The sequence below is a fragment of the Ostrinia nubilalis genome, chromosome 6 (genome assembly GCF_963855985.1).
Source record: "Ostrinia nubilalis chromosome 6, ilOstNubi1.1, whole genome shotgun sequence".
Lineage (NCBI taxonomy): Eukaryota > Metazoa > Arthropoda > Insecta > Lepidoptera > Crambidae > Ostrinia > Ostrinia nubilalis.
Genome location: NC_087093.1, coordinates 17,257,931 through 17,285,108, shown reverse-complemented (window position 1 = coordinate 17,285,108; position 27,178 = coordinate 17,257,931). Strand labels below are relative to the sequence as shown.

The following is a 27,178-nucleotide window of genomic DNA, read 5'->3' as shown; positions in this document are numbered from 1 at the left end:
CAGTAGACTAATGCCATTATTTAAGTCTGGTAGCAAAACCGACCCTGGCAATTATAGACCCATTTCTATCTTGCCCGCTTTGAGCAAGATTTTTGAAAAAATCATACAGGAGCAACTTCTGATTCACTTTGGCTCTAATAAACTATTTCATAGTGAACAATATGGTTTTACCAAGGGTCGTTCCACCACCGATGCCGGGGTTGCACTACTTAAACATATTTTCGAGGCTTGGGAAAATTCTCAAAATGCACTAGGGGTCTTCTGTGATCTCTCAAAAGCTTTTGACTGCGTAGAACATCAAACGCTAATTCGCAAACTGCACTATTATGGGGTAAAGGACTCGGCTTTGGATTTAATACAATCCTATTTAAACTTTAGAGTTCAAAAAGTCGACATAAATGGTGTTTTGTCTTCTGGGTCACCTGTGAAAATGGGAGTTCCGCAGGGGTCCATTCTGGGTCCATTCTTGTTTCTTATATACATTAATGATCTACCATATTTTGTTAAAGACTCTTGCGAAATCGTGTTATTTGCTGATGACACATCTTTGATTTTTAATATTGATAGAAGTAAAAATAACTTTGACGATGTAAATAATGCACTAACAAGAGTTTTAAGTTGGTTCACTACAAATAATCTACAACTGAATGCAAAGAAAACAAAATGTATAAAATTCTCTTTGCCTAACGTAAAAACAGTTAGTACCCAAATAGAACTTAATAATAATGCAATCGATCTGGTAGAATCTACTGTATTTCTGGGAATTACCCTGGATTCAAAACTCCAGTGGGGCTCCCATATAGAAACTCTGGCGGGAAAGCTCAGCTCAGCGGCTTTTGCAATAAAAAGGATACGGTCATTAACCGATGTTTCAACAGCTCGCTTAGTCTACTTTAGCTACTTTCATAGCCTAATGTCATATGGAATCATGCTATGGGGCAAAGCTGCAGATTTTGAAACAATATTTATTCTGCAAAAACGTGCCATAAGATACTTGTATAAAATGAAATCAAGAGCGTCCCTTAGAGAATTGTTTAAAGAAATTGGCATTCTCACGGCCGCTTCACAATACATCTTAAACTGTATTCTATTTATTCAACAAAATATTAATGAATTCAAAAAGAAAAGTGATATTCACCAAATCAATACTAGAAATAAAAATAAATTGGCTATACCCGCTTTTAGACTTAATAAAGTGTTTGCCACCTTTATGGGACAAGGTATCCATTTTTATAACAAAGTCCCTGATAAATATAAAGAGCTACCGTACAATAAATTTAAAGGTATAGTTAAAGATCACATGCTTAAAAAAGCCTATTATACAACTCGAGATTTTCTTAATGATAAGTCATCCTGGGAGTAGGATTATGGTCCTCTCATGCTCGCACTAAAAAGAATTAAAATCGTGCTATGAAAAGTAATGTATAAACTAATCTAATTTTCTAAAATGTTATAGTGTCATGCTTCTCAATCTGGACTGTTACTTAGCTTTATTATTAGTTTTTTTTCTCTAAGAGATAACTTGGTATTGTCATTCTCACTAAAATGTCTCTGGGGTGGTGGCGTAGTGAGGCGGGTCGTTACATTCCCTCTAATATGGTCGAGTGAAGCGATGGCTGGTTCACTCGTCATGTCTGTGAACAGGCGCTGCTTTCGGGGACTGGTCAATCCAAGTTATTCCAACTTATGTATGCGAGTCATTTCTACTAGTATTTGAGTATGTAATCTGTAAGTCTAGATATTAGCACGTCACTACCTTGTTTAATATGCCACGCAATTTTGTATACCCATTCTTATAAGATACACTATACAAGAATGCATGGTAAATTCAGTGAACTGCTCCTGAATCGAATGTACCTCTACTGCTATTTCTATTTATTTATATTAACCGGCAGACAGTGGTGACTGAGTTTGTTGCGGCGCTTCTTCTCAGCACTTGCCAAATGTTGGTCTCGAAGCGCTGGTAGGGTAAAAAGATTATGAGACATGTAGAGGCTCCTTAAGAGCAAAATGACGATTTGTAAGAACTATTTATTAGTCTAAACAAATAAAGAAATTTTGACTTTGACTTTGACTTTGTATTAGGCAATAACTAATGTAAAAACTGCCCTGGTTCTAATGGCATGCTCAGAAAAAACATACCTTGGCATTCAATGACACCGTGTAACTTAAACTTTTAATTAGAATATCAGTAATTATTCATTTTGTAATCAAGGCAGGTCTTAGTCAAGGGTCGCAGATATTTTAATGTAGCTAATTTTTCCATAAGATTTATCTTTGCACGTACAGAGTAACCTAATGTAGAGAATTCAGTCACCGGCGACTTAGAAAGTACGGTTATAGTGAAGTTCATTTAGAATACAAAATCTGCAAAAGATTAAGTGCATGAAGACATCTCCTTTTAATAGGAACACTAATTAATATTATGCACATTAAATTGAGAAGGATAAGATAACGTAGGATTAAATATACGACAAATGGCGTCTAACAGCATAAGTAGCTATACAGGTTGAAAACGTTAGTCTTATTTTAAAAGGATGCCAACGATTTCAATTTCACCCTGTATGAAGTTATGCCACTGTGCAACAAAATGTTTACAAGTAAATCTTGTTGACTGTACCTAATCTATTTATGCAATGAAAAACATTCGTTAATTTAACAACTTAGAAGTTTTTAGTTGCGCTTTAAACCCACCTGTAGCCATTTAAGATTTTTAAGATGATAAGATTTAATCAAAGATTTTCATTTAATAATTACTTGCGCAACATGTTCAAACTAAGCCAAGAGCTCTTCAATTAGATCGATCTCTTTAGCAACTTGGCCCACTTTTAACAGTGTTTGTTCAGCAAGTAGAGCGGTGAGTGTCAGCCCTGATATGAGTGATAACTACTACCATTTGAGCTTATGAATGAGCGGCATTTTCCTCAATTGCTAAATACGTAGAGTTATTTAGATCGATAGTAATTATTGTCATTGAAAGTCTTATGAAGTCTGACTCAGCATGAGCAACAATATCAAGGCCGAAACATTTATAAAAATCACCAATTAATTGTAATTTTAACTATTTACGACTTTATTTGCTACACTTGATTGAAAGGAAACTCGATATTTTATGTCTATAAAAGTTACGTATCGACAAAAAAGCTATAAAAATCTATTTTTTTACATTTATTCACCCTCAGGTGGTGCTGCAAGACCTGCTGAAAGGCCACACAAGGTACAGTCAGCGTCAAATAGTTTGTGACACCCAAAGTGGCCAAAAAGATGACAACACTACCTTATTCTGATTGTAACAAAGACGTGATGCGAACTTTTTGGCTACTTTGGATGTCACGAACTTTTTTTTTATCCACAACGAGGAAGCTCTTGGCCTGTATCTCACTTGATGGTAAGTGACGATCAGGCCGAAGATGGAAGCGAGCTTCACCCGGAATCCTCAGCCACGGAGGAAAGAAATGAGGAATTGTACTAGACTGCTTTTTTTACGTAGGGAAATGCTTTGCTATCTGCACAGGGACGACCAGTGGGTTATTTGGGACACTCCTAGCTGCAAACTTGTTATGATTTGTCTTTGTTGCTTCTCACCTTGAGGTTCGAAGCCCCTCTGGCTGCTAGCACCATACGAGATCTCCCTCAGCTTGCCGCTCTCGTCGACATATCCGTACTTCCCAGCGACGTCTCCGCTGGGATACTTGGTTTCGATCTTGAAGGAGCCGTCGGCAGCTTCATAGCCGTAGCTGTAGGAGCCGTCGTCGTTCTGTCTGTTGATCTGCTTGAGGATCGGGACTGGGGTCGTGGTGGGGCCCTGCTGGCTGGCGACTAGCAGCCAGGCTGCGCAGAAGGTTAAGGTCTGGAAGAGAGAAGGTGGATTTTGAACACACGGAAAGAGATAATAGAAAAAGAACATAAAATTGTTAATGATATCAATCCCTAATATAAAAATTGATAAAAGACGTTTTTATGTGTCAAACTTTGTTAAGTTCATTATGTCTTATTGGCTAAACTAAAAATAATTATAATTTTTTTAAATGACTATCGTGTCGCATCGAAATTTTTATTTACGATGCAGTGTGTTAGGGGCTTAGGGCATTTAAGACCCTAGTGTTTTTTCTCACATTTTGAATGAAGTATGTATTTGTAGCATTCAGTATTTCTTCATTTATTTAATTTGTTGATGTCCAAATCAACCCGAGATACGCACTTGTTTTATTTAAACAGTAATGTGAACGCTTTAACCTTTTCCATCCAACGCAAACCTTTAAAGCAATTTAACTACAGCTTCCTCGACCTTTAGTACTGGTTAGTCCCACATGTCCTATACCTCCATACAGGTCTGGCCTTGATCTTGCAGCAACGTGAACACACGTGCGCGGGCGCATACGCTTTCGAATTCAGTTCAAGTTTACGCAACAAGCTCCGGTGATAATGGCTTCAATTGCTTTTAGATTTATTGTTTCGCTTAGTTTATTATGGCATAGCTATCAACAAGTAAAGTGGTAACAACCTCATGTTTAATGTCTATACTTACGGCGTTAACATGTTCTTAAAATTATTGTCGCTATTGTTAGCACAAACATAAAAAATAAGACATAGGTAATGTTTTTATACTTGCTTGCTTAAAAGCTCTACCTATTTAATTGGATCACAGTTTCGCACACAAAAGATATAGGCATGATAAAGCGACGGTATAGTAATATTCTGACTCAGGTGACTAATTATAATAAAAATTGCTTATCACATAATCGAAGTTTTTCTGCAGTTTAAGATCATAAATCATATTATCCGACAAAAACCAATGTAATCGATATTACTCAAAACTAAAATGATAAACGAGCTAATGATTTAGCGTTAACAACAAAGTTCTAAATTTTCTTTAGCACATTATTTGTAGGCTTAATTTTATTAGTTCATTAAAATACCTCGCAAAGGATAATTATTATTATACCGGAATCTCGCCAAATGAATACGTCTAGAATGTCTACAGCGCAAAAGAAGTGATTTCAGAAAGCTCAATCGATACACAACAATGCATATTATACCGAGCCGTTATACGAGTATAACATTTAGCTTTTTCTGTCTTCTTTGCTCATTTCAGCTTTTAAAGTAAGTAAGAAAGGCAAAATGGAACCATTCTGGATATTTTTTATTGTTTTTATGTAGGTACCCTATTATGACTGTTTTAGTGACTTCATTTCAAATTGGATCTACTTCATGGTTCTTTACACAGATACTTTATTATACGAGTATTAATATTTACACATATAATGCAAAAGAATCGTCAGCGCTTTTCTGAAAATTATTTTTTCCCCATTTTGTTTAGCGTAGGTACAGAACTGACTTCCTTGAAGTAAGGTTTCTGAAACTAGGTCTATTGTGCTAGGAGTCATAATCGCAAACAGACACCACCTGACCGCGTTGCCCAGTGAATGTCCTGCAGCCTTGACGGCCATATTGTATTATCGGTTAGGACCACAGTTGGAGCAGACAGTTCTGGACCTTAAGGTATACTTCAGAGAAATACTGCTTGCAGCCATTCATTGTTCACAACATTTCTGGCTCGAACCAACCTCATTGTAGATAAAATAATGAAATAAAAACTGATTTCCTTCTAGGGCAAGTAAAGTCTTTCATGAAACATTTCAGTGTTAAATTCTCCAAAGATATTTATTTATTTTTAGCGTCTGAGTAGGTGACATCCCATGTGAAGTACACAAGTGAAACTGGTACAGCATATTAGCAGTCATTTAACTATTTTTTTATGCATAACAAGACAGGTATTTGACCGCAATTGCACCTGGTGTTAAAGATGCAGTCTAGGATGGATTTAATTTATCCAGATTTTCAAACCTTTTATCATGCTTCTCAATTTGGACCTATACATATGTAGACTTCGACCAAGCTTCCTAAATAATGTTTATTGCAAGTTTGATACTGAGTCATATTTTTCGTTAGGAAGCGGTGAAGGCACGACCTAGCTCAAAGTTATTGAGCGCTAACCTTAACAGCTTTCCTGCTCTAAATATGGCAATAATAATAACAACAATAACAAGCTAATTCCAAAGATTGTGCGATACTAAAACAATTTGGTTGCACAAGAGAAACGTTTTCTGTTCAACAACTTTATTTGAAAGGTGGCTTTTGTGTCAATATGATATTAATTGTGTGTCGCAACTATTTGTGTAGGAAAGGCAATTTAAAATAAAATTAAATAAAGAATGTAGTTAGTCAAACCCTTGGTCTAACTACTCGAACAAATTAAAATTCATTTTTTATTTTATAAGACAGTTTATATTGTTTTACAACTGTTATAAACAAATAACATAAAAGGATAAATAAACCCTTATTTAAAGTTACATATTAGAATTAGTAATTAATCCTGACAATATTATTTAAATGAATGCTAGGAATGCGTCTAAAAAATAACCTTCCTGTCACGCACTTTGTTGGTAACTGCACAGCAGAAGTGAACAAAGTAGGCTCTGTAACTAGACCTTATCATAGCATTTGGGTCACTATCGTGTACATATTATGAATTATGGGTAAAAGCTGGACAAACAAAATGAATTATGGGAAAAAGCTGGATAGACAACCAAAACATCAGCCAGATACTTTTGACAGTTCCAACTCCTTGCCAGACAGTTTTTTTAGGATAGCTTCCAAAGCCACGATGACCCAAACTTCATAATGCACCAACATTCTGACCTATATTGGGAGCATACGCTGACAAACTTTCAGCTTTTATAAAATGACGTAGGTCTGGCGTGCACCAGCTCTTAGTCTAACATGTTTTTCACAGGAAAAAAGCACTTAGTGTTTATTAATTAGATGATCGTAGCTTACGCTACCTAGTTCTGTTGCAACTCTAACAGCCTCGGTTGAGACAGCAAACTTAAAAAAAGCCCTAACCTATTAAATATAATTTTATCCTACTAAAATTATAAATGCGAAAGTTTGTATGGATGTCTGGATGTTAACATGTTTGGTACTTTTTCACGCAAAAAGTACTATAATGGAACTATACAGTATTATTCTTTATAACCCAGAATAACATATAGGCTATAATTTATGCCGATCTTCTGTGACAAACAAATTTCACGCGGGTGAAGCCGCGGGCAAAAGCTAGTTAAATATAATTTTATTTTTACGAAGGACTATTTTTAATGCCTACTCTTTATATTTCTATTACAACAGTCTTGCATTGCGTAAAGTAATGACATGAAGCTTTGAAGGCGTTATTGACGACATTCCAGTCTAGTACAGACGCTTATCATACGCTTCTGATATCAAACAATCGTGATCAGATTAATGGTTCTGAATAATCAATCAATTAATGCATAACAATGAATTATTAAAAAAATGATCGATTACGATGATTGATTTATGACTTCATTCCCACCAATTCCATTCTTGTGATATTTTATCCAATACTAGCGGCCGCCCGCGACTTCATACGCGTGGATCCCGTTTTACCCCCTTAGGAGTTTTGTAAAATCGTAAAACCATGCATTTGTGACTCCTAGCACTTGTAGTTTCTGAGATTCCGTGATGAGTGAGTGAGTGAGTCAGTCAGTCAGTCAGTGACCTTTCACTGTTATTAATATAGATTAACCGTTTTCTATTATATAAGGTGTTATTTTTTGTACTGATCATACTTTACCAACGCATCTAATAAAATCATACAAATACAACCCAAGTGTTTTTAAAAAAAAATTCAGGCTAGTTTTTGTTTTTACTTTTCCTAACAAAAAAAAGATATTATTTTTACAACCATCCTGTCTTCACTCACTGCCTCTCTCTCTTTCTTTACTCATTTCATTCATACGAGTACGAACAATGGCCGCGCGCATTCATTCAACGTTCACACACATAAAGGTTAGATTACACTAAACCTACGTTACCAAAAATTATCACTCGTGAGTATGTACGATGTTACGTCATGTTAATAGGTACTACGCGCTGGGAGAAACAAAATCTAGCTACATAAGTAGGTAAATAAGTGTATTTTCATTAGTGTAATAGCGGGGGACTTTTCCAACGAACCGAGGCGAATCATCCGCGTTAAACTAGAAATTTAAAAAAGGATAGAAATTGGAATTCAATATCTACGGTTTCGTAATGCCTACGCAATTTATTTAGAGACGTAATAAAAAATTGATAGGTACATACCTATTACTACTTCGCTTCGCTTCAGTGGAATTGCACCCTAATATTGAATATGAATAGGTGTTGTAAATAAAACTCACTGATCAATTTTCCTGGTTTTAATTCCTAAATTATGATTTGCCATCACACTTTAGATTCATTGATTTTACTTATTCACACATTTACCTATTTTGAATGTTGTTATTTAAAGTTCCTAGGTTATTATTACACTAATCACAATACATTTTGAACGTCAAGCCTTTGTTGAATGTTCACGTAAACACTGTCTTGCACTGTCTAATCTAGCCACGATCGAATTGAGGTAATGCTTTCGGGCTGCACACTTGCTTGCTGTTCACTAGACACCACGTCGGATGTTGTATTCACAATTCGCGCTTTCGCGTAAACAAGCACTCATCTGTCCAAATCACACTGTAGGTATGTACCTAGGTAGACTTCCGCAATAACCATCGATAGAACTAGGTCGCGGTCGTGGCCCTCTGGCAACAACTCCTTGATAAGGCATTCCGTATTTTTACACAAAAGCCGCCGTCTGCGGCGCTCGCATCTGGGTACCGCCAGCACTGTGCCGGTGATTGAAATTGAAATCCAGAACTTCGTCCTCGAAGCGCACGGAATCTCGTCAAGTCAGGATACGGCTGCGCTCCCTGAAGCGCTGCGCGGCTCCAAACAAGCAAGGTATGAAGGTTTTCGACTCGTCAATGTTTCTCGTCGGCCAGTTAGTGTGCACGAAACATAATTTCACCTGCGTTTTGTTATTGATCAAGCGCGGCATTGTAATAAATCACACATACACTGCAATACGTTTGGGCGCATTGGACGGACTGGGACGATTATTTATGTTGTTGCGCTCCCGCATGCCGATCGGCGGCTCGGCGCGGGCTGTGGGCGCGGAGCGACTGGCAGCGATATCAATATGGCCGACTCACGCGGCGCGGCACGTGGCAGTGGTCGTTGCCCTCGGCCGGCTACTACGATAGTGCGTACAAACGAATACTCACCGCGCTCAAAGGATGATTTATTTTTTATTTTTTTCGAAACATTCTTTGTCGTTTTACTCGAAAACTAGCCTGAATTTTTTTTTAAAAGCACTTGGGTTGTATTTGTATGATTTTATTAGATGCGTTGGTAAAGTATGATCAGTACAAAAAATAACACCTTATATAAAAGAAAGTCGTGTTAGTTACACCACTTATAACTCAAGAACGGCTGAACCGATTTAGCTGAAAATTGTCAGGGAGGTAGTTTAGAGCCAGGAGAAGGACATAGGATACTTTTTATCCCGTTCGAAATTAAAAAAAAGTCTGCTTATTTATTTCCATTAAGGCGGAACAAAGTTCGCCGGGTCAGCTAGTTTTAAGATATAACTACGATAAGATATAGCACATAATCAATATGTTTTATATTTATGTAGGTAGGTAATATGTATTTGGAAATGTATGTTTTAAAGTTACTAACAGAATAAAAAAATAGAGGAAGCTAGCTCGTTGATGTCTTTTATATGCGTTGGACGTGTGGTGCAGTTTTTGCTTTTAGTAACTAACTAGGTAGATGTCGAAATTAAGTATATGGTAGCAATTCCGTCAATAATAATTATTCTGATAATGACCATGAAAGTTTAAAACAATTTTTATTTTATTTTCATCTGGGGACACACGAGTTACAAGAAATCGTAATCAAAATCCTATGATATTACGATTTGGAAAAATAAAAATTGTAATGCTTTACGTTAATTTGAGTTGCTCCATTAAATGGAAACTAAATTGTTCAAGATTTTAAGTTGTTTGGTAATCGTTAGAGGCATATTAAGATCACGTGTTAAAGTCCACGTTGGCATTAAAACTTTACAAGATTAATAGTTATGTGATAATAATATACATGCGACTACTTTTGGTGGTTAATTTGATCTCATTTTTTATCTATGATCTTGTTTTAAATTTTAAACGATTAACTTCTAACAACGTTTTCCTATACAAGTCACAGCAGTAGATATTTTTTGGCGACAAAGGTGAGTCCATGTTTTTTTCTAGAACAACTCTGTGGAATAAGCAAACAGACAATATGACTTTTGGGTTTATATTATGAGTGTAATTCCATTCTTTGTTTATTATAGGTAAGTGTGTCTTTTATACAACCTGTGGCTCATTACTCCCTTTGTATATAATTTACATAATTAGGTACATATCTCTACTTACTGAGAATATTTAAAAGGAAATAAACCAGAATCAAGGCAAGCTTACAAATAAGCTCTGTTTGCGGATGTGAAATTAAGTTCAATGTGAACTTCTTAAAGGGCTCCTTATCTCTTTAATGCACCTGTAATGCGTAAATAAAAACCAATACCTTAAAAACATAGCCCTCCTTCTGTCAATCAATCGGGTAAAAATTAAGAAATTGTGACCTGGTATAAGAAAATAATGGTTTATTTAGAGATAGTTACATCAAAATTTACGGTTTTCAGAATGTTCATATTATTTGAAAACAAATAAAAATCCTAGTCAAAGCTTTAACTCGCATTCAGCAAGAGCTTAGAAGATGCAGAAGCTTATTCGTATTTGGTCATTAGTCTTAGTCCATAAATATTATAATAATGTGTAAATAAAATATCATAGTGAAGGGTTATTAAGGTCTAAATCTAAAATTATGATGGTGATCAGGAAACGTCATCATCATCAACCTGTCATCATTTTCCAGGTATTTCAATGACTCAACATAAATCAACTCGACAAAACCTGTACTTCCACATAATAGAAATGTAACAAGACGGCCTTGCTGAAGAAATTACCCGATCAACGCAAAGTGAACCATATTTGTACGCAATAAGCATTCTTATGCAAAATATCTCAAAGGAATGCAATGTCATGCACGAAACTATGGAATGACCGACCACACGTTATAGACATTGATCTATTTTATTCTAAAATGGTGATAAAAAACTGATTGAATATGACCTACGAGGCTGTGGTTATTGAAGTTGATACTGAGCTTGGCGCTATTTAAATTTAGTTTAGTATCATAAAAAACAAATGGCGTTATATTTCATTTTTCGATTCAAGTTTGGTTAAACCTGTTGAGGCAAAAGAGATCCTGGATACACTGATCCAGTGGTAAAGAGAATGTGGCAGATCCTGGATACAGTTGTAGAGACGAAAATCTATGTGTAACTACCTAGATTAATTGGTTAAAATCTGTTCTTTTTTTTCTGTCGGCAAGCTTATTTTCTTTGAATGCTGTATTTACCTGCAAAGGCATATCTTTTAGATTCTAGCTTTCTAATAATGTAACGATGCATGTAAATTGATATGTTGTTGGTAAATCTTCAACAATAAAAAAAAATAGGAGAAGAAAAGGTCAGATTTCCGGTCCGCTAATTATATTAGAGATCACAGGGAGGTACTGATAGGGAGAAAAAGACTAGTACAATATGCTTTAGATGTAAGTTAGAACTCTATAAGATCGTAAGTTGAGACACAATAACGTGATTCTTCACTACGAGACCCCAGAAAATATTTCTGATCTGAAAAAATCTAAAGTTAATAGACAAACCAGTAATTGGAAAGGTACAATTTTAATAACTTTACTAATTTACCTTTTGTGAGGAAAGCAGAAATTTCAATTACAAAGCGATAGCTAACAGGCTAACAGCTATGGAAGCGTTGATTATATTCATAATCTAACTTAAGTGCACCACTTAAACTTATGCAACAAGTATCTAACATTGTTTACAAACAAAAGCATGCATTCCTTATATGGGTGTCAACACATGACGAAATTACCGACATTGATGTATCCGAGAACCGAACCCATAACGAATCGCGACATATCGACCTTATTGCTATTCTCGGCGCTATCACATTAGTATGCCAAGTACAGTCGGCTTAAATAAGGTGTCCCAGTTAGGTTTGCGAAATCTAAGCAATGTTGAGAATGTAATAAGTAATTGTTCTGGTTAATATACTGTAAGTATACCAAGTGGTAGGTACGCAGCTAACAAACTTACTAAACATGGTCATCTATAAAATACATAGTTTCTTTGGTATAGATACGCAATTTTTAGATATTGAGAATTCCTGCATGAATCAGAATCAGATCAGAATCTAATCCAGTTCAAGATTGAGGCAGATCTCGTGAGGAGAGGAGACCCTGATCTAGATGACTAAATAGCAAGCCCAGCAAGAGTTAAGGAGGTATAAGTATAACAGTGCACAGCAGCTTTTATAACATGTGGTGTCCAGAACATGCCACAACTTGGCTGAATGATTGATGCTACAAAAACGTAAGAGGTGTGAAATAAGGGGTGACAAGACAACAGTAGTTTACATTCTAGGTGTTATGATTGCGAGTCGAATAACTAATATAGATAACTATTATCTGTGACTAAATATTTATCGTATTTAATCCTTCAAGCTCCGCGAATCTAGACACAATAGATAAAATCAATTGTTATGACATTAATTAATGCCGTCTGGGACTCAATCGGTTAAAGCAGTTGTGTGGGCACAGTCGCTTGGACATCAGATATTTGATGTAAATAGTATAGGTACTTAATTACAATTACTACATATAACTTGCAACATTGTTTAGCTTAATGTGCCTTCATCCACAACCCAGTATATTATGTAGTAACACGAAGGGCGCACACGCGCTATGTGCCTAATTAAGCCATCTATTTATATTATATTGTATAACAAAGTATCTACTTCATTATATTACTTAATGTTTACACGGCCTAACTACTAGGGTGAAATTAAAATAAATAAATCATGTGCATTCAACGTAACATTTCCGCAGTACAAATTACCAGCTAGGCCCTTGTTTATAAGTTCGGTGGTCTCATGTAGTCCAGTCATTTCGTCCGAAAAAAAGGCAAATAAAAGAAAATGAATTTGCGCTTCTAATTTTTTAATATGTTGTAGGGGATACCTAGAAAAGCTTAACTTGAGATTGTCGACCAAGCTTTCCTAGGAGCTTTCGCCGCCATCTTGGAAAACGCTTAAAATTTGTTTTTCGGCAATAACTCGGCTATCCGATGAGATTCGAAAATTTTTGTAGGACACTTTTTGTAGCTTTCTTTGTGCTCTACAATAACGCCCGAACCATTTTTAGCGTATCATGCATCGTTATCGAGATATCGATCGATAAAGTCAAAAATTTTGGACACAATTTTTCTTTTTTTCTTTTTTTTTCTTTGGGTCTTAATAAATATGAAAAATTCCGAAATAATTAAATAATTAATTAAAAAGTAAAAAGTAAAATTTAATTACTTTTAATTACTTTTTAATTACTTTTTTTTAAGTAACGGCAAAGCATTTGTATTAGTTGGTTCTTGTTTTGATCCCTTGTGAGAAACTTCTCCTGGCTAACTTTTGGAGTAGTTGTCTCATCGAATGTGAACTCCGGCGATTGGTTTTTTCTCGAACGTCGTACTCTTTCCGAAGTTTTCGTTCCAGCGAGTGTCATATCAGTCGGATAACCGTCGAATATGATTGCAACCTTTCCTTCGAAGTTATGTTGTACGTATCTGACGTTAATTATTTAATTATTCCGAAATAATTTGTGTCCAAAATTTTTGACTTTATCGATCGATATCTCGATAACGATGCATGATACGCTAAAAATGGTTCGGGCGTTATTGTAGAGCACAAAGAAAGCTACAAAAAGTGTCCTACAAAAATTTTCGAGTCTCATCGGATAGCCGAGTTATTGCCGAAAAACAAATTTTACCCCTTTTTTCAACATGGCGGCGAAAGCTCCTAGGAAAGCTTGGTCGACAATCTCAAGTTAAGCTTTTCTAGGTATCCCCTACAACATATTAAAAAATTAGAAGCGCAAATTCATTTTCTTTTTTGAATGTACGTAATGACTGGACTACATGGTCTAGTTGTGTACTGAAGATGCAGCTGTTGGCTCGAATTCCATTATTAGTGAGAAAATGTTTAATTGACAGGTATTTTAGATATGAGCCCTATAAATGAATGAAACAAGTTTCAAAGTTCTTTCTTCAGAGAAAGACTTTCATTCAATTAGTCCTTTCGAATTTCAAACGATTTATCTTACTCTATAACAACCTGTATATCTAAAACATTTTGGAATGCTTAAACATTAATTTACAGTATTTATATGATGCAATTACGAAATTACAGTATGTGAGAAATTGCATCAATTTCGCAATAGCCGCCACCGTCAATGTCGGGTTTCCTAAAACATTACAGATGCAATAACCTGAACGGTCGCTTGCCTCAACTAGAACTGGTTAATTAACATCAATTTTGGCTACACCATGCGCAAGAGTTGCTTTCCTGGGAGTTGTTGAACGAAGGCACTTGATGCTACATAAACAGCATATTATCAGACTAACATGTCGCAAAATAACCCCTATTGCGACTGCATTAAGATGCCAATGTGCCTACTTTGATGTATTTGTATCTACATCAATTGTTGATTGTATAGACTACTAACTTACCCAGAGCATGGTTGTACATACCATGGTTCATCATCATACCTAACAGGCTACACAAATCATGGTTAAAAATAACTAATTGAAAGCTTTTTTCAAATTAAAACTTTCTTAATAAATACCACCAAACAGTGAAAGGAAGAGAGAGAGAGCTTTAGCTTAGAGTTAAGTTGAATTTTGATCCTTGACTAGTAAAATTATTGGTAATTAATTATTGATTAGTGGTAATGCCCAAAGGAATGGCTTTGCAGGATAAAACTGTTTGTTATTTGTCAAACAACTTCTTTAACATTGTGACCTCATTATCCATTAAATATACCTATTATATGTTTTCTTAATTGGATTTGGAACATATCAATGAAAAGTTATTGGCATGTTTAGGGGGCGTCCATAAATTACGTGAGACAATTTTGGCCATTTTTCAACCCCCCCGCCCCCCTTGGTGAGATTTGGTGAGATTTTGCCTGACTCCCTCCCCCACCCCCCTAATCTCACGTGATATTTGAGCCAATAAAAAATGCCTATTTTGCAATGTCCATGCTTCGAGTCTATTAGATTTATATGAAAAAATCAGTAACCCAGTGTCGTGCCACGCGCAGTGCAGGGTTCCGTAGCTTCCCGTCGTTTAGTAAGACAAGCAATTGCTTTAACCTAGGACCAGTTTTTTTATTCATAGTTAAAATAACTAATTGTTAAATTTTGCTACTAATGGTTAAATTTTAATAAAATGTAAACTAATAGTTAAAAAATGTACTAAAAGTCAAGTTAAACATTGTTTTAAAAACATTTTTTTCTATTATTTAACCACTTGTCATTTGACATAGCTGTCAAATTTGACTATTGGTTACTTTAACTACGAATACATAATATTTTCATACGTATGTAATGTCATTTTTTAGGTTTCCGTAGTCCTGACAAGGAACCCTTATAGTTTCGATATGTCTGTCTGTCTGTCCGAGGTTTCGCTTGGAAACTATTGGCACTGGGGAGCTGTAATTTTGTGAAGGTATGTGTATATTAATCACGCCGACAAAACGGACAATAAAATTTTGAAAAAAAAAGTGGGGATGAATTTTTTCAAGGAAAACTACAACGGTTAAGATACATTACCTTAGTTTAAGAGTAATAGTCATTTGACTCATGTATTATACAATTTCTTAACCAGTAAAAATTCCTTAGAAGAAAATATAAACAGTTACTTTAGATGAAGTAATTGCTTGCTTCTGAAATATATTGTGGTAACGACAGACAACTACGGAACCCTACACTGCGCGTGGCACGACACGCACTTGGCCAATTTTTTACGCAGTAGCGATGCCGATGACGTTTTTTTTTTAAATTCGAATTTTCTTAATTTCGACATTTATTCTGCATCTTTAGTGTTCACAAATGCAGATGGAGGCATTTTTAGTTTAATTTGATTAGACGGTTTGGAATAAATTGTCATTATCATCATAAAAAAATCATTTTTTTTTACTTCAATAACCCAGTTTTCTGGCAATTTTACTCTATTTCTTGTGGGAAAAATTACGTGATATTTTCCGAGACCCCCCCTCTCCCCCACGTGAGATTTAGTGAGGTTTTCGTTGACCCCCTCCCCCCCCTAAAAGTCTCACGTAATTTATGGACGCCCCCTTATCAGTTTAACTATAATAATAAACTTCATGTACTGATTTATGATTAAGAGTAGAACAATAAAATATCTTGATTGAAGGTAATTACAGTCAAATTCAAATATAGAACAAACTATAGCCATAAAATAGCCTAAATCCTATAGAAAACCGGTTAAAAGTATAATCTCAAGGCTCATTAAACAGTATTAATTAGGTGGGCACATTAAAAGTATCGCAGGACTTGCTGTCATAGATTAAACAAGTAGATAAATTATTATACTAATCTTACTTAAACTGATTGTAATCGAAAACTTAATAATGAATTAATTAAATGCCTTATATTTTAAGTAGAGTACCTACTTTAGTAAAGGTTAAAGCTCCGAAGATACATGGCTGTATGCTTAAACTAATAACACCTTCTATTAGGATAGTCCTCATAAAAGCTTTTCGTCTAAGGGTGGATTTGGCCAAACAAGAGAATCAATCAATTTCAGAATAAATCGTCAGTTTTGACATATTTCCCATACTGAAACTGTCAATGTGCCAGTTATACCAGGAGTTGTTCTGGGATAAAAGTTTGGAATTGGGCCTTAATTTAAGTAAAAATTATATCATTCAATGTCATCTTACATACGTTTTCACTAGTGTTTGACTTTGTTAAAATCCAAAAAATGTATGGAAAAAACTAAGACAATCTCATTTGCAGTGCCTTACATTTCTTGCGTTTACTGTCCATCAAGGCCTAGTTAATCTAAGGCTTTAATGTATTAGCAATCACACAACATTCCCGGAAACAAAAACTATCAATAGAGAGAGAAACTCGAGAGAAACCATAACAAACCAGGTTTTATGCAATTTAGTGCAATGGAATGCAAAATGCAGCCTACACCGTGGGCGGGGTCCTTACGCAACCGAATCCAGGCTACACAACTAGATTATCACCAATGTACATACAACCTTAGTAATCTAGTTATCGTTTATATTTTGCTTCTGAAAAATGCACAGTTTTCTTTTTTAAGTATTTTTTTAGGACCTTATTAGATTACCTATCACATTTTGGCAAAATTTTTTTCGTCAATGTTTCAAATCTTAGATAGCTAGGATAATAAGTTATCTGTGGCTAGGATATATCAAGTTCAAAATTAAATTGTGTAAAGAAACAACACCAAACTTCTTACTGGACCTATACGTCAGTAATGAACGTACCTAGGTCTTAAACTTGAACGAACATAAATCACAATTTGTAGATTACATCTTAATAGATCATTAACAAATTCTTCATCGTCTAGTTACCTTCGACCTATCCAGAAGCTCATTCTTTCTGATAATTTATTTGCTAGCTAACAAAATAGAAGCTCGTGAGAACAGTTGTTTAACAACAGTCGGTAAAAACAAAGGACCGTAACATTAAGCTAATTGAACATGAAGACAATATGATAACGTAATCACTGACAAATTGGGCGTGCAATCTGAGAACAAGTAACAACGTCCATATTAAGCAGGGTTATCGCATTTTACAAGCCTTCTTTTAACCCCTTAACTGATATAGAAAAAAATCATTGGTTTTGAGCCTTATCTTATCTCACTGAAGTTCAAAATATGGTGTCATCAATTCTACCACCATCAGTTTAAGGTTAGGCTCATCTAAATTAGTGGGAATTTATTCAGATTATAAGTAATTAACTCTTGATTGATTGAGATGAGCTTGATTATGAGCTTTAAAATGACTTTGGCTGTAAATCACCAAGTTTAACACAAGTCTACTTGAATAATGAATTTAATTTTCATCGATATCAAACGATATGTGATCTCACTCGATTATTTTTAATCTATTATTACCTTTAAGATATAGAAAAACTGTTTACTGATCCTGAAAGTGCTTTACGAGGTCTATCAAACGGTGTTACAGAATTAACTGGATCTATTTGAAATTTCAATGTTTCCAGCTAGTTGCTAATCTCAGTAGAGTTGCTTGTGTTCAGCAAAAGTCATCTTTATTGTCAAGAAACTGATAAGGAGACAACTTGATTTCAATTAAAGATAACAAGTTAGTTGTTACAACAAATTGCAGAGGCTAAGGAAAGGATATGGCGTCACTCTTATGGGATTGCAGTATAATGCATAGAACCGTAGCAAGTTTCAAAGCGTTTCACAAAATATTTTCTTTTACGAACAGTCAGGAACTGGGGCGTACTCCCTGCCTATACTTATATTTCCAAGAGTCTAAATATAGGTTCCTTTAAGCAAGAGTACATGGACACACTAAATAAGTACATAAATGTACAGTTTGTACAACCCTACGCTACAATAACACGTTACTTACATGATGATGGAAAAATAAATAAAAGCTTCGCTTCAGTTAAAAAAAGTTCACTGTTTTGGGTAGAGTCAATCAATGTAACGTGTTCGTTTTGTTTCTGTTATCTTTGTATTATTTATTTGGGTAATGGCCTGAGACGTCGACTACCCTCTACATACTCGTATAGTATACGTTTTGATACTGTTATTACAGGCGAAATGATCTCCACATAAGCAAAGCTACCACTTGGCGTAACATTTTTATAATAAGTCATACATGTCATTGTTTGCAGTTAGTTCCTGTACGTTCTAGCTAATGTAAAATACTAATAAGCAACTGAAAAAAAAAACAATACATTAATTATTTTATAAACACAAAATTGGCTTCAAACATTGACTATTGTATTACCAGATAAGTATTCGATAATGTTCTCAACAATAACCAATTAAGGGACTGTCAGCTGTTGGTATTTTTTATCGAGATCGATAAGTTTCCCACAAAGGTGTTACAAAGTGATTGGCTTTTCTTTGTAGACAGTGGAGTATGTCCTTGATTAGACTAATTAATTTTATAAATAACGTTTACTTTGTAAAAATAGCTTTGTTTGTGATATTTTAAACAAAAGTAAACTTGATTTTGTTGATAAAAATCAGAAATATCTTAAACGTGTGGCGTGGTTTGTGGTAACGCAAAGCCTTTTCTTTAATGTGAGGTTGAACTTTGTTAAAAAAAAGAACTCAGTGTAGAAGGAGTTGGTTTTTTGATTCATAAAACCTACCAGCTTAAGATTAAAATAAACTTAGTATAAAATGCAGATTGCAAGACTAAACAAATACACTGTCCTGTAGTTAAGGTAGTTTTTGATCAGACACACTTGATTTTATCCGCCCGCCTTATTGAATGAAGTAACTACCCACTACTTTGTGTTGGTTTCTTTTGTTTAAAAACTCATTTTACTTCAATATTTTAGAAGGTCTATTTTTTTTTATGCTAGACAAGGCAGGTATTTGACCGCAATCGCACCTGGTGTTAAGTGAGATGCAGTCTAGGATGGTACATATCATTCACTAATAATATAAATACTAATATGGTATAATTCACTTAACTTTTTCTAATTATAATACAGTGATTTTTATTCTTATTAATTACTAAATTACCTAATTGCCTCATCCCTAAACGTTATTAAATAATAAATCACGCATCACAAAACTCAAAATACTGACCTTCAAAACAAACATGTCTCCTATTTTCGAACGTAGCTCGAAACGTCAAGTTTTCCCGCGTTTTTCACGAGCAATGGCGTCGGTTCACAACACACGTCTGTGGCGCGGCGAGCTCGGCTTGTATTTATAATGTTGCGTTTCAACAGCCGGCAATATTGTTATTCGGTGCAGCCTTAGCGGTTTTGTAATAGAACACCCCTGGTGTATGAATGGTTCCGATGCGAATCGGATACGGTGGCGGGAAGTCAAGATTTTGAGGTAAGAGTATCGTAAACTTACTAATAACTTTTCATATCTAAAGATTCGTTTTTGTAAAAGTAACTAAAGCTTCTAATTCTAGGTTTAAGTCGAGAATGTTGTTGCTATTAACATAATTGCGAGATTTATTAATGATAGAGTTAGTAAGTAGGTTATATTTTAATAATTTAGTTAGGCTACCCAAGTTACATGAAAATATAGTCGTCCTTTCAGGAGACGAATTTTTACAGATTCTTTTTTAGATCGTATTATTAAAATGCCTTCGCTTCCTAAAATAAGATCTTGTGGTTCAACAAGTGAAATGATACAGTATCTAATATGTAATATCACCTTTAAAAGTCCTGTAAGATGATACTGGTTTCCCAGTGCTATTCTGAAAGCCTAAGTTAAAACAAGGATATTTTTACAAAATCAGCGTTCATATTGACTGGAACATAAAAAAAATATTTTTAATAGCCACCAAATATTTACCAACCATTCCAATGCACTGTCATTGACCGTCCTTATTTAATCGAGTGACGTAATTGCAAATAGCCCCTAAGCTATGAAATAACTGCTACTATATTCGTAAACTTAGGTAACGCATAGGTACCTGGCTTAGCGTTTCGTTTCGGAAGTATCATTTACTATATTAAACACCCCTCCTCTGTTTGGTTTTTACTCCAAAGCTACTAAGTATAAAAGCACATTCAACTAAAAGCTCTATTTGAGTGAAGTTTATTATACTCATCGCAAGTCAGCTTTTAGTCATAAATAATTGTCATAATTTTTAGAACAAATTAGCAGTTCCATTGAGTTAATATCGTTTAACTCGAATTGGAACTACACTCGCGAGCAAAACTATGGAATCACTTACATGAAGTTGTTTCCACGCGATCTTGTGTACTAACAAATTTGTTTGTAACAAAAAAGTGGCACCATTTTAAAGATTATACTTTTACCTTTAAATTGATACCAAATTCATTTAAATCACACCAGTATTTAAAAAGATATCGCGGCTGATGTGAAGAAGTATGGAAAAAGACATGTATCAACTGTTTGATACGTCGCGAGTTGCGGCCCATTTACGGATTTTTGCTTTCACACGTTGATCCATACACATCTCAGCTTCTTTTGACACTTTACCTGGGATTCTACACCTTCAGAAGCAGCACAAATCCTTGCACTATTGCAAGAAGGGCTCAGCCAGCGGGCTGTCGCATGTCAGCTCCACATAAGCCAGTCCTGGGTTTCGAAAGTTTTAAGACGCTTTCGGGAGACTAGTGGCTTTATCCCGAGACCAAGTTCTGAACAGCGCCAGTGCACATCGCAGAAGGATGACCGTTTTTTCATGTCAACCTCTCTATGAAATCGTCATTTGACTGGTATCGACGTCTATCAAGAGCTCAGAAATGTTCGTAAGATAGCTGTTAGCGTGTGGACAGATCGTCTAAGATATAAGCAATAGAATTTGACTCCAAACAGGCCTGCCACAGGCTCGAAACTGACGGCAGGTCACAGATAACCACGCTTTCAATTTGCTCGTACACATCTCGATGGGAAGTCAAGCAAGCCACCCCCATAAGCCACTGTTTCTGCGAACCAGCACTGCACAAATCGCTCCCCAGGCTGCCTATAGACCCGACCTCTTCAACTGCTGCACTGCAAACACAGTCTGCATTCATCGGAGAACAAAACTCGCCTCCATTACTCGCCTACCCATCAAAATAAGTGCGAGTTAATTGAAAGCGTGCTTGTCGGTGACCTGCCGTCTCAGTTTCGAGCCTGTGGCAGGCCTTTTTGGAGTCAAATTCTATTGCTTATATCTTAGACGATCTGTCCACACGCTAACAGCTATCTTACGAACATTTCTGAGCTCTTGCTGGACGTCGATACCACTCAAATGATGATTTCATAGAGAGGTTGACATGAAAAAACGGTCATCCCTCTGCGATATGCACCGGTGTTGTTCAGAACTTGGTCTCGGGATAAAGCCACCAGTCAAGCGTCTTAAAACTTTCGAAACCCATTACTGGCTTATGTGGAGCTGACGTACGACAGCCCGCTGGCTGAGCCCTTCTTGCAATAGTTCAACGATTTGTGCTGCTTCTGTAGGTGTAAAATCCCAGGTAAAGTGTCAAAAAAGCGGAGATGTGTATGGATCAACGTGTGAAAGCAAAAATCCGAAAACACGTGTTTTTATAGGGGGTAAGTAGGCCGCAACTCGCGACGCATAAAACAGTTGATACATGTCTTTTTCCTTACTTCTTCACATCAGCCGGGATTTTTTTTTAAATACCGGTGTGATTTAAATGAATTTGATATCAATTTAAAGGTAAAAAGTTTAATCTTTAAAATGGTGCCACTTTTTTTGTTACTAACAAATTCGTTAGTACACAAGATCGCGTAGAAACAACTTCATGTAAGTGATTCCATAGTTTTGCTCGCGAGTGTACTTCTTACAGCCAGCCACTATTTGTTTCGGTCAATTGATGTAGGTATCAAAGTAAGAGCTTTTATTCAGTAGGTGCCCTTTCCAGGGCTCTTATAGGTACCCTTCCCAAATAGCTCGCCCTACCACCACTTCAGGAAAACTTATGGGCTGGTGCTGAGACCTGACCAGTGTTCGCTTGATGTGTTCTTGTCTGAAAAACGAACAGCACGTGCTCTAGTTTCAATAGAGTTCCTAATACGTATTTTACAAGTCTAGGTGCCTAGACGGTTCCTACTTACTCAAGCGTGACACAAGCTTGTTGTTGAATTTAGATGAAGCGAAGAAAATGCATTGTGTCAACTACTGCTTTCATTAACTATTAGGTCAAGATTACCTTCTACTGGATTAAACATGTCTCAATCGTCTTTAAATGTCGATGTTATAAGTAACTACGAGACTAGTTACTTAGCCAACTTTAGAAGTGATATACATCCGGGTTTTTGACCAAGCTTTTTGTGTAAATTGGGTAGCCTCAAAGGATAACTTTGGTCTGTCACAGGAATTTAAATAACATGATGAAATTGAATGGATGAGATAGTAATATTATGCAGATGTTAGAATTTAGTGCCAGCTTTGCATAGAATTTAAATTGCTTATACAAATAAAGAAAATATTGTAAACCCAACTTCAAACTGCATGTACCTATTCTGAAATTATGCAAATAACATACATTGATGAATGAAAGTTATGTGCCGGTGATTTTTAAGGAATCCTACCTAATTTTGTATTTTACATCGTCATCATCATCATTTCAGTCCCGTCCCCTGTTAAACATCACAATCCAGAAATGTCTTGAATCACATATTCTGAAAATAAACTTAATCCCGAGTGCATTTCTTTGTTCATGGGAGATTCATCGGTAAACAAAAGCAAAACGCCTGGCGACAGACGACTGCACCGGCTCGGATTCCATTGAACGATCTAGATGCTTTCAGGGTCAAGAATAACCAGTCTGTAGTACGTAGGCTAAGGACCAGGTAGACTAAAGTTTAAGTCTGCAACTGCTCAAATTACTCAAAGTAAAAAACAAAATCTCATTAATGATTCCTATACCAAAAGCTTATTCTTAAGGTTGAAAATAGGTCAAAATATAATTTGACATAGCTCAACAGGAAAATGCCTTCCCAACTCATCCAGCCAATAGGGATTGTAGGTGTAGGTAGGCATAAACAATCCGCAATTTTCCTCTGGTTAATTAGAGAGGAACTGGAGTCCTGTAGGGGAGACTATACTCAATCGTTTATTGCATAACCACATTAACCACATTAGCACATTCACTAAATAACTTGATGATAAAGGTACCGATAAAGGTAAAGTCTGAATTACATTAATCCACTAAACAAGAATATAATTTGAAGGTCAACTCTTACTACCTAAGCTCATAATAGGGATGTTTCCTGGGTAAAAAAGCAAGAGTTTTAAACTAGCCTATTACTTATGTAAGAACGAATCATATTCGAATCATAAAATAGGAACTTATTAATAACTATTAATTAATTAAGACACTAACCACCACATGTTCAAAGAATAGATAAATTACAAGCCTATCTAGAAGGTAGGCTACATGAGAAGTATTTTATAGAGGGTTGAATAGGCCCTCAAATAAATTGCCCACATAAAGTTTTGGCAAACGGAACTATCAAACTGTAAAGGTACACAAGGTTAGCCAAACAATTATTACTTAGTCACACACGTTTTCTTAAATTGTACGGGTATTGTCTTACAATTAAATTGTGTCATTGGTGATCTTATCAGCTTCCGAAAGGAAGTTGTAGGAATTGGACATTTTGAAGTAAAACCAGACAGAATTTTATTAAAAACTAGCGGCCGCCCGCGACTTCGTACGCGTGGATCCCGTTTTACCCCCTTCATCTATCTTACGCGGTTTAGATTTTTTCATACAAATGTTTTTTCCCGCTAACTCCCGTTCCCGTGGGAATTTTGCAATATCCTGTTGTAACTGAGCTTTAAGTTTACTAAGGTACCTACCTACCAAAGGACATTGTCAGAAACCGCCTAAAAAACCGCCCAAAAACATTAACCCATCATAATTATTTTCTATTTTTTTTAATACATTAAGCACCCTTTCGTTCTAATGGACACTTAAGCATTGAAAAATTAAATAAATAAGTCTTTTAACGTTTATTCTATAATACTATTACAACTTCCGGACGTTTTGGTGCGTGGCATGGTCTAAAACCTATCAAGTTCCATAATTTTTGCCGATAAAATCTGTACGAGGCATTACCGTACTTTATTGCTGGGAGTCCATGTATAGTGATGTTCCTGCGGCCATCATAGACAATAAAATATCGATTTTGAAAATAAAATAAATCGATTAAACTGCTTTGAAGACTAGATTTGCGTTAAAAGCTAAAAAGATATTGATGTTACGGTTAATGTGATAAATTGAAAATTATTAATAATAACCGGTTATTATGAATAATTACCGACAGTCGCGGTAAAAGTGATAAACTAATCACATTTAACAGTGATTATTTAATAATTCAACCTTAGTACTAACAAATTTCTTAAAAGAGAACAACATCTTGTGTACGTGCTCGTGTACAGCCAAACTTTTGAACGTTTTGATATCATATATTAATATAATTTGGCATAATGAGTTTGGAATGTTTCTTGCATAATATTACTTTTCCATGATGCCTATAACATAATGTTTTGATTTAAAGTGAAAAATAGGTTAAGGTGCGGCGGGGGTGGCCTTTGGGCCACCCCTAAGCCGCCTATTTAGTTTTATACACACATAAATGACCTCATATTAATCACATTAACCAAATCATGCGGTAATTATTCATAATAACCGGCGATTATTCATAATTTTCACATTTATCACTTTGACCGTAACATTGACACTATTACAAGAAGCTATCTAAAGTGTCCAACTGGTCGAAGGTCGTAAATAAAATAAAAATAATTAGGACCATAAACTGATATTCATGGTATCATAACTGTAAAAGTGTCAGAATCCGATGTTGAATCCAATGCCAGTTGAAGTGTGAGGAACATATATCAACCTAGTATAGTTGCCAGTCTCTCATAATCTATGCCAATGAGGGTTTTCGCGATTGAAAAATCCGCCAGATGGCAATACGTAGACGTGAGGTCCAAATGCTGCATGATTGGTTATTTTTGACATGACATTGACAGATATCCACCAATCATGCAGCATTTGGACCTCGCGTCTACGTATTGCCATCTCGCGGATTTTTCAATCGCGAAAACCCTCATTCATAGCACATTAATAATAGACCAAATGAACTTTTATAGATTGTGAAAGAGAAGATAAAGATTTTATTATTTTATTAAAATCTTGCCACGAAGTAGTTTTTCAGTAGAAACCAGGATTGGATAATCGCTACAGGCAAGTATCAGAACATTTTATAAATATTTTTAATCGATTATATCCTTGTGAATCGTTTTAATAAATTGTCATTTTACTTTTTCAATTAAAACTTTTTCAATCCCTAGTCTTGTCAAACTGTCATAATGTCAACAAATTATAAATGTCACGTCAGTTGACTCAATTTCAGTCTTCTGTGCGTTTATTGTATTTTTATTTCAATGAAATAGTGCTAAAGGGTTAGTACTAAAAGTGAAAGCCTTTTTTCAGAAAGAAAACCAATGTGGTGCCCTTATTATTCATACTGTTTGAAAGTTACAAGTCAGTGATACAGAGTTGCCGACATTATAACTCCGTAGTGATACCATACCAAAGAAGAAGTTTTCCTAAACACACACACTTGTGTTATTTTTATATGTGATCAAATAAAAAGGATTAATTCTACTGCTCAAATGGAATAACTTATCCCAAGAGACCGAATATAAAAAAAAACCTCTCCATAGAAATTATCACCATCACGAGGATGTGAATTTTTTTGAGAATTTGATATTGGTCCTGTAAGAAAAGTAGTTGTATTTCAGTAGTAGAATCAACCCTTCTTGTTTCATCAGCAAGAGTAACTATAAAAACGCCCTGTAGGTAGGTATTATTAAGCTGAAGAGTTTGTTTAGTGTCAAAGACTGTCACACAGTGTAACTTAAATTGGCATATTATGATAATGAACATAAAAACTTAAATAAATATTTATGTTAATATTTTTTGTATTTATTTATTTTCCCAAAGCTTCACAGTGACAGCTGAAACAGCAATACTGTTGTAAAACTAAACTTGGAACAAACTGTTACAAATATTTTACAAATTAAAATAAAACCGCATGTTGCTTTACTTTCTCGTATAGGTAATAAATGTAATTAATGGCTAGATTATTAATGTTACTTTGTTACCCTCAATAGTGAGGAGATCTTATAAAATGGTAACCCTGATTTTCATTGTCATTCAAGTGCTCTTTCTTCGCATAGGCTTCTGTGATTTGGCCAAGGGCCACACACATTGCGATAACATTATGCGACATTGATTTGACAGCAGCGGAGTGAAGTCTTGCGACTATGCAAAATGATACCCTGTAATCGTAGCGCATATAGACATAGACGGGGCGGGGCACATAGCTCGTAGAGCTGATGGCCGCTGATGCAGGAAAGTTCTTGAGTGGCGACCACGAGCCGAAAGACGTAGCGTGGGCAGGCCTCCCACTAGGTGGACCGACGATCTGGTGAAGGTCGCGGGAGGTGCCTGTATGCGAGCGGTGCAGGATCGGTCTTCGTGGAAATCCT

At 35.6% G+C, this 27,178-nt stretch overlaps 1 protein-coding gene across 1 annotated transcript in view; it reads right to left on the bottom strand.

Moving 5' to 3' along the window:
• LOC135072725 (activating signal cointegrator 1 complex subunit 2 homolog) overlaps positions 1-19,876 on the bottom strand; it is a 28,150-nt gene extending 8,274 nt beyond the window's left edge. Inside the window, exons 1-2 of the mRNA XM_063966752.1 lie at positions 19,756-19,876; positions 3,586-3,850 (exon numbers count right to left, since the gene is read on the bottom strand). Coding sequence (XP_063822822.1) covers positions 3,586-3,850; positions 19,756-19,770 — 280 coding nt within the window. The 5' untranslated portion in view covers positions 19,771-19,876. The remainder of the gene's footprint in view (positions 1-3,585; positions 3,851-19,755) is intronic.
• Positions 19,877-27,178: the final 7,302 nt, after the last annotated feature.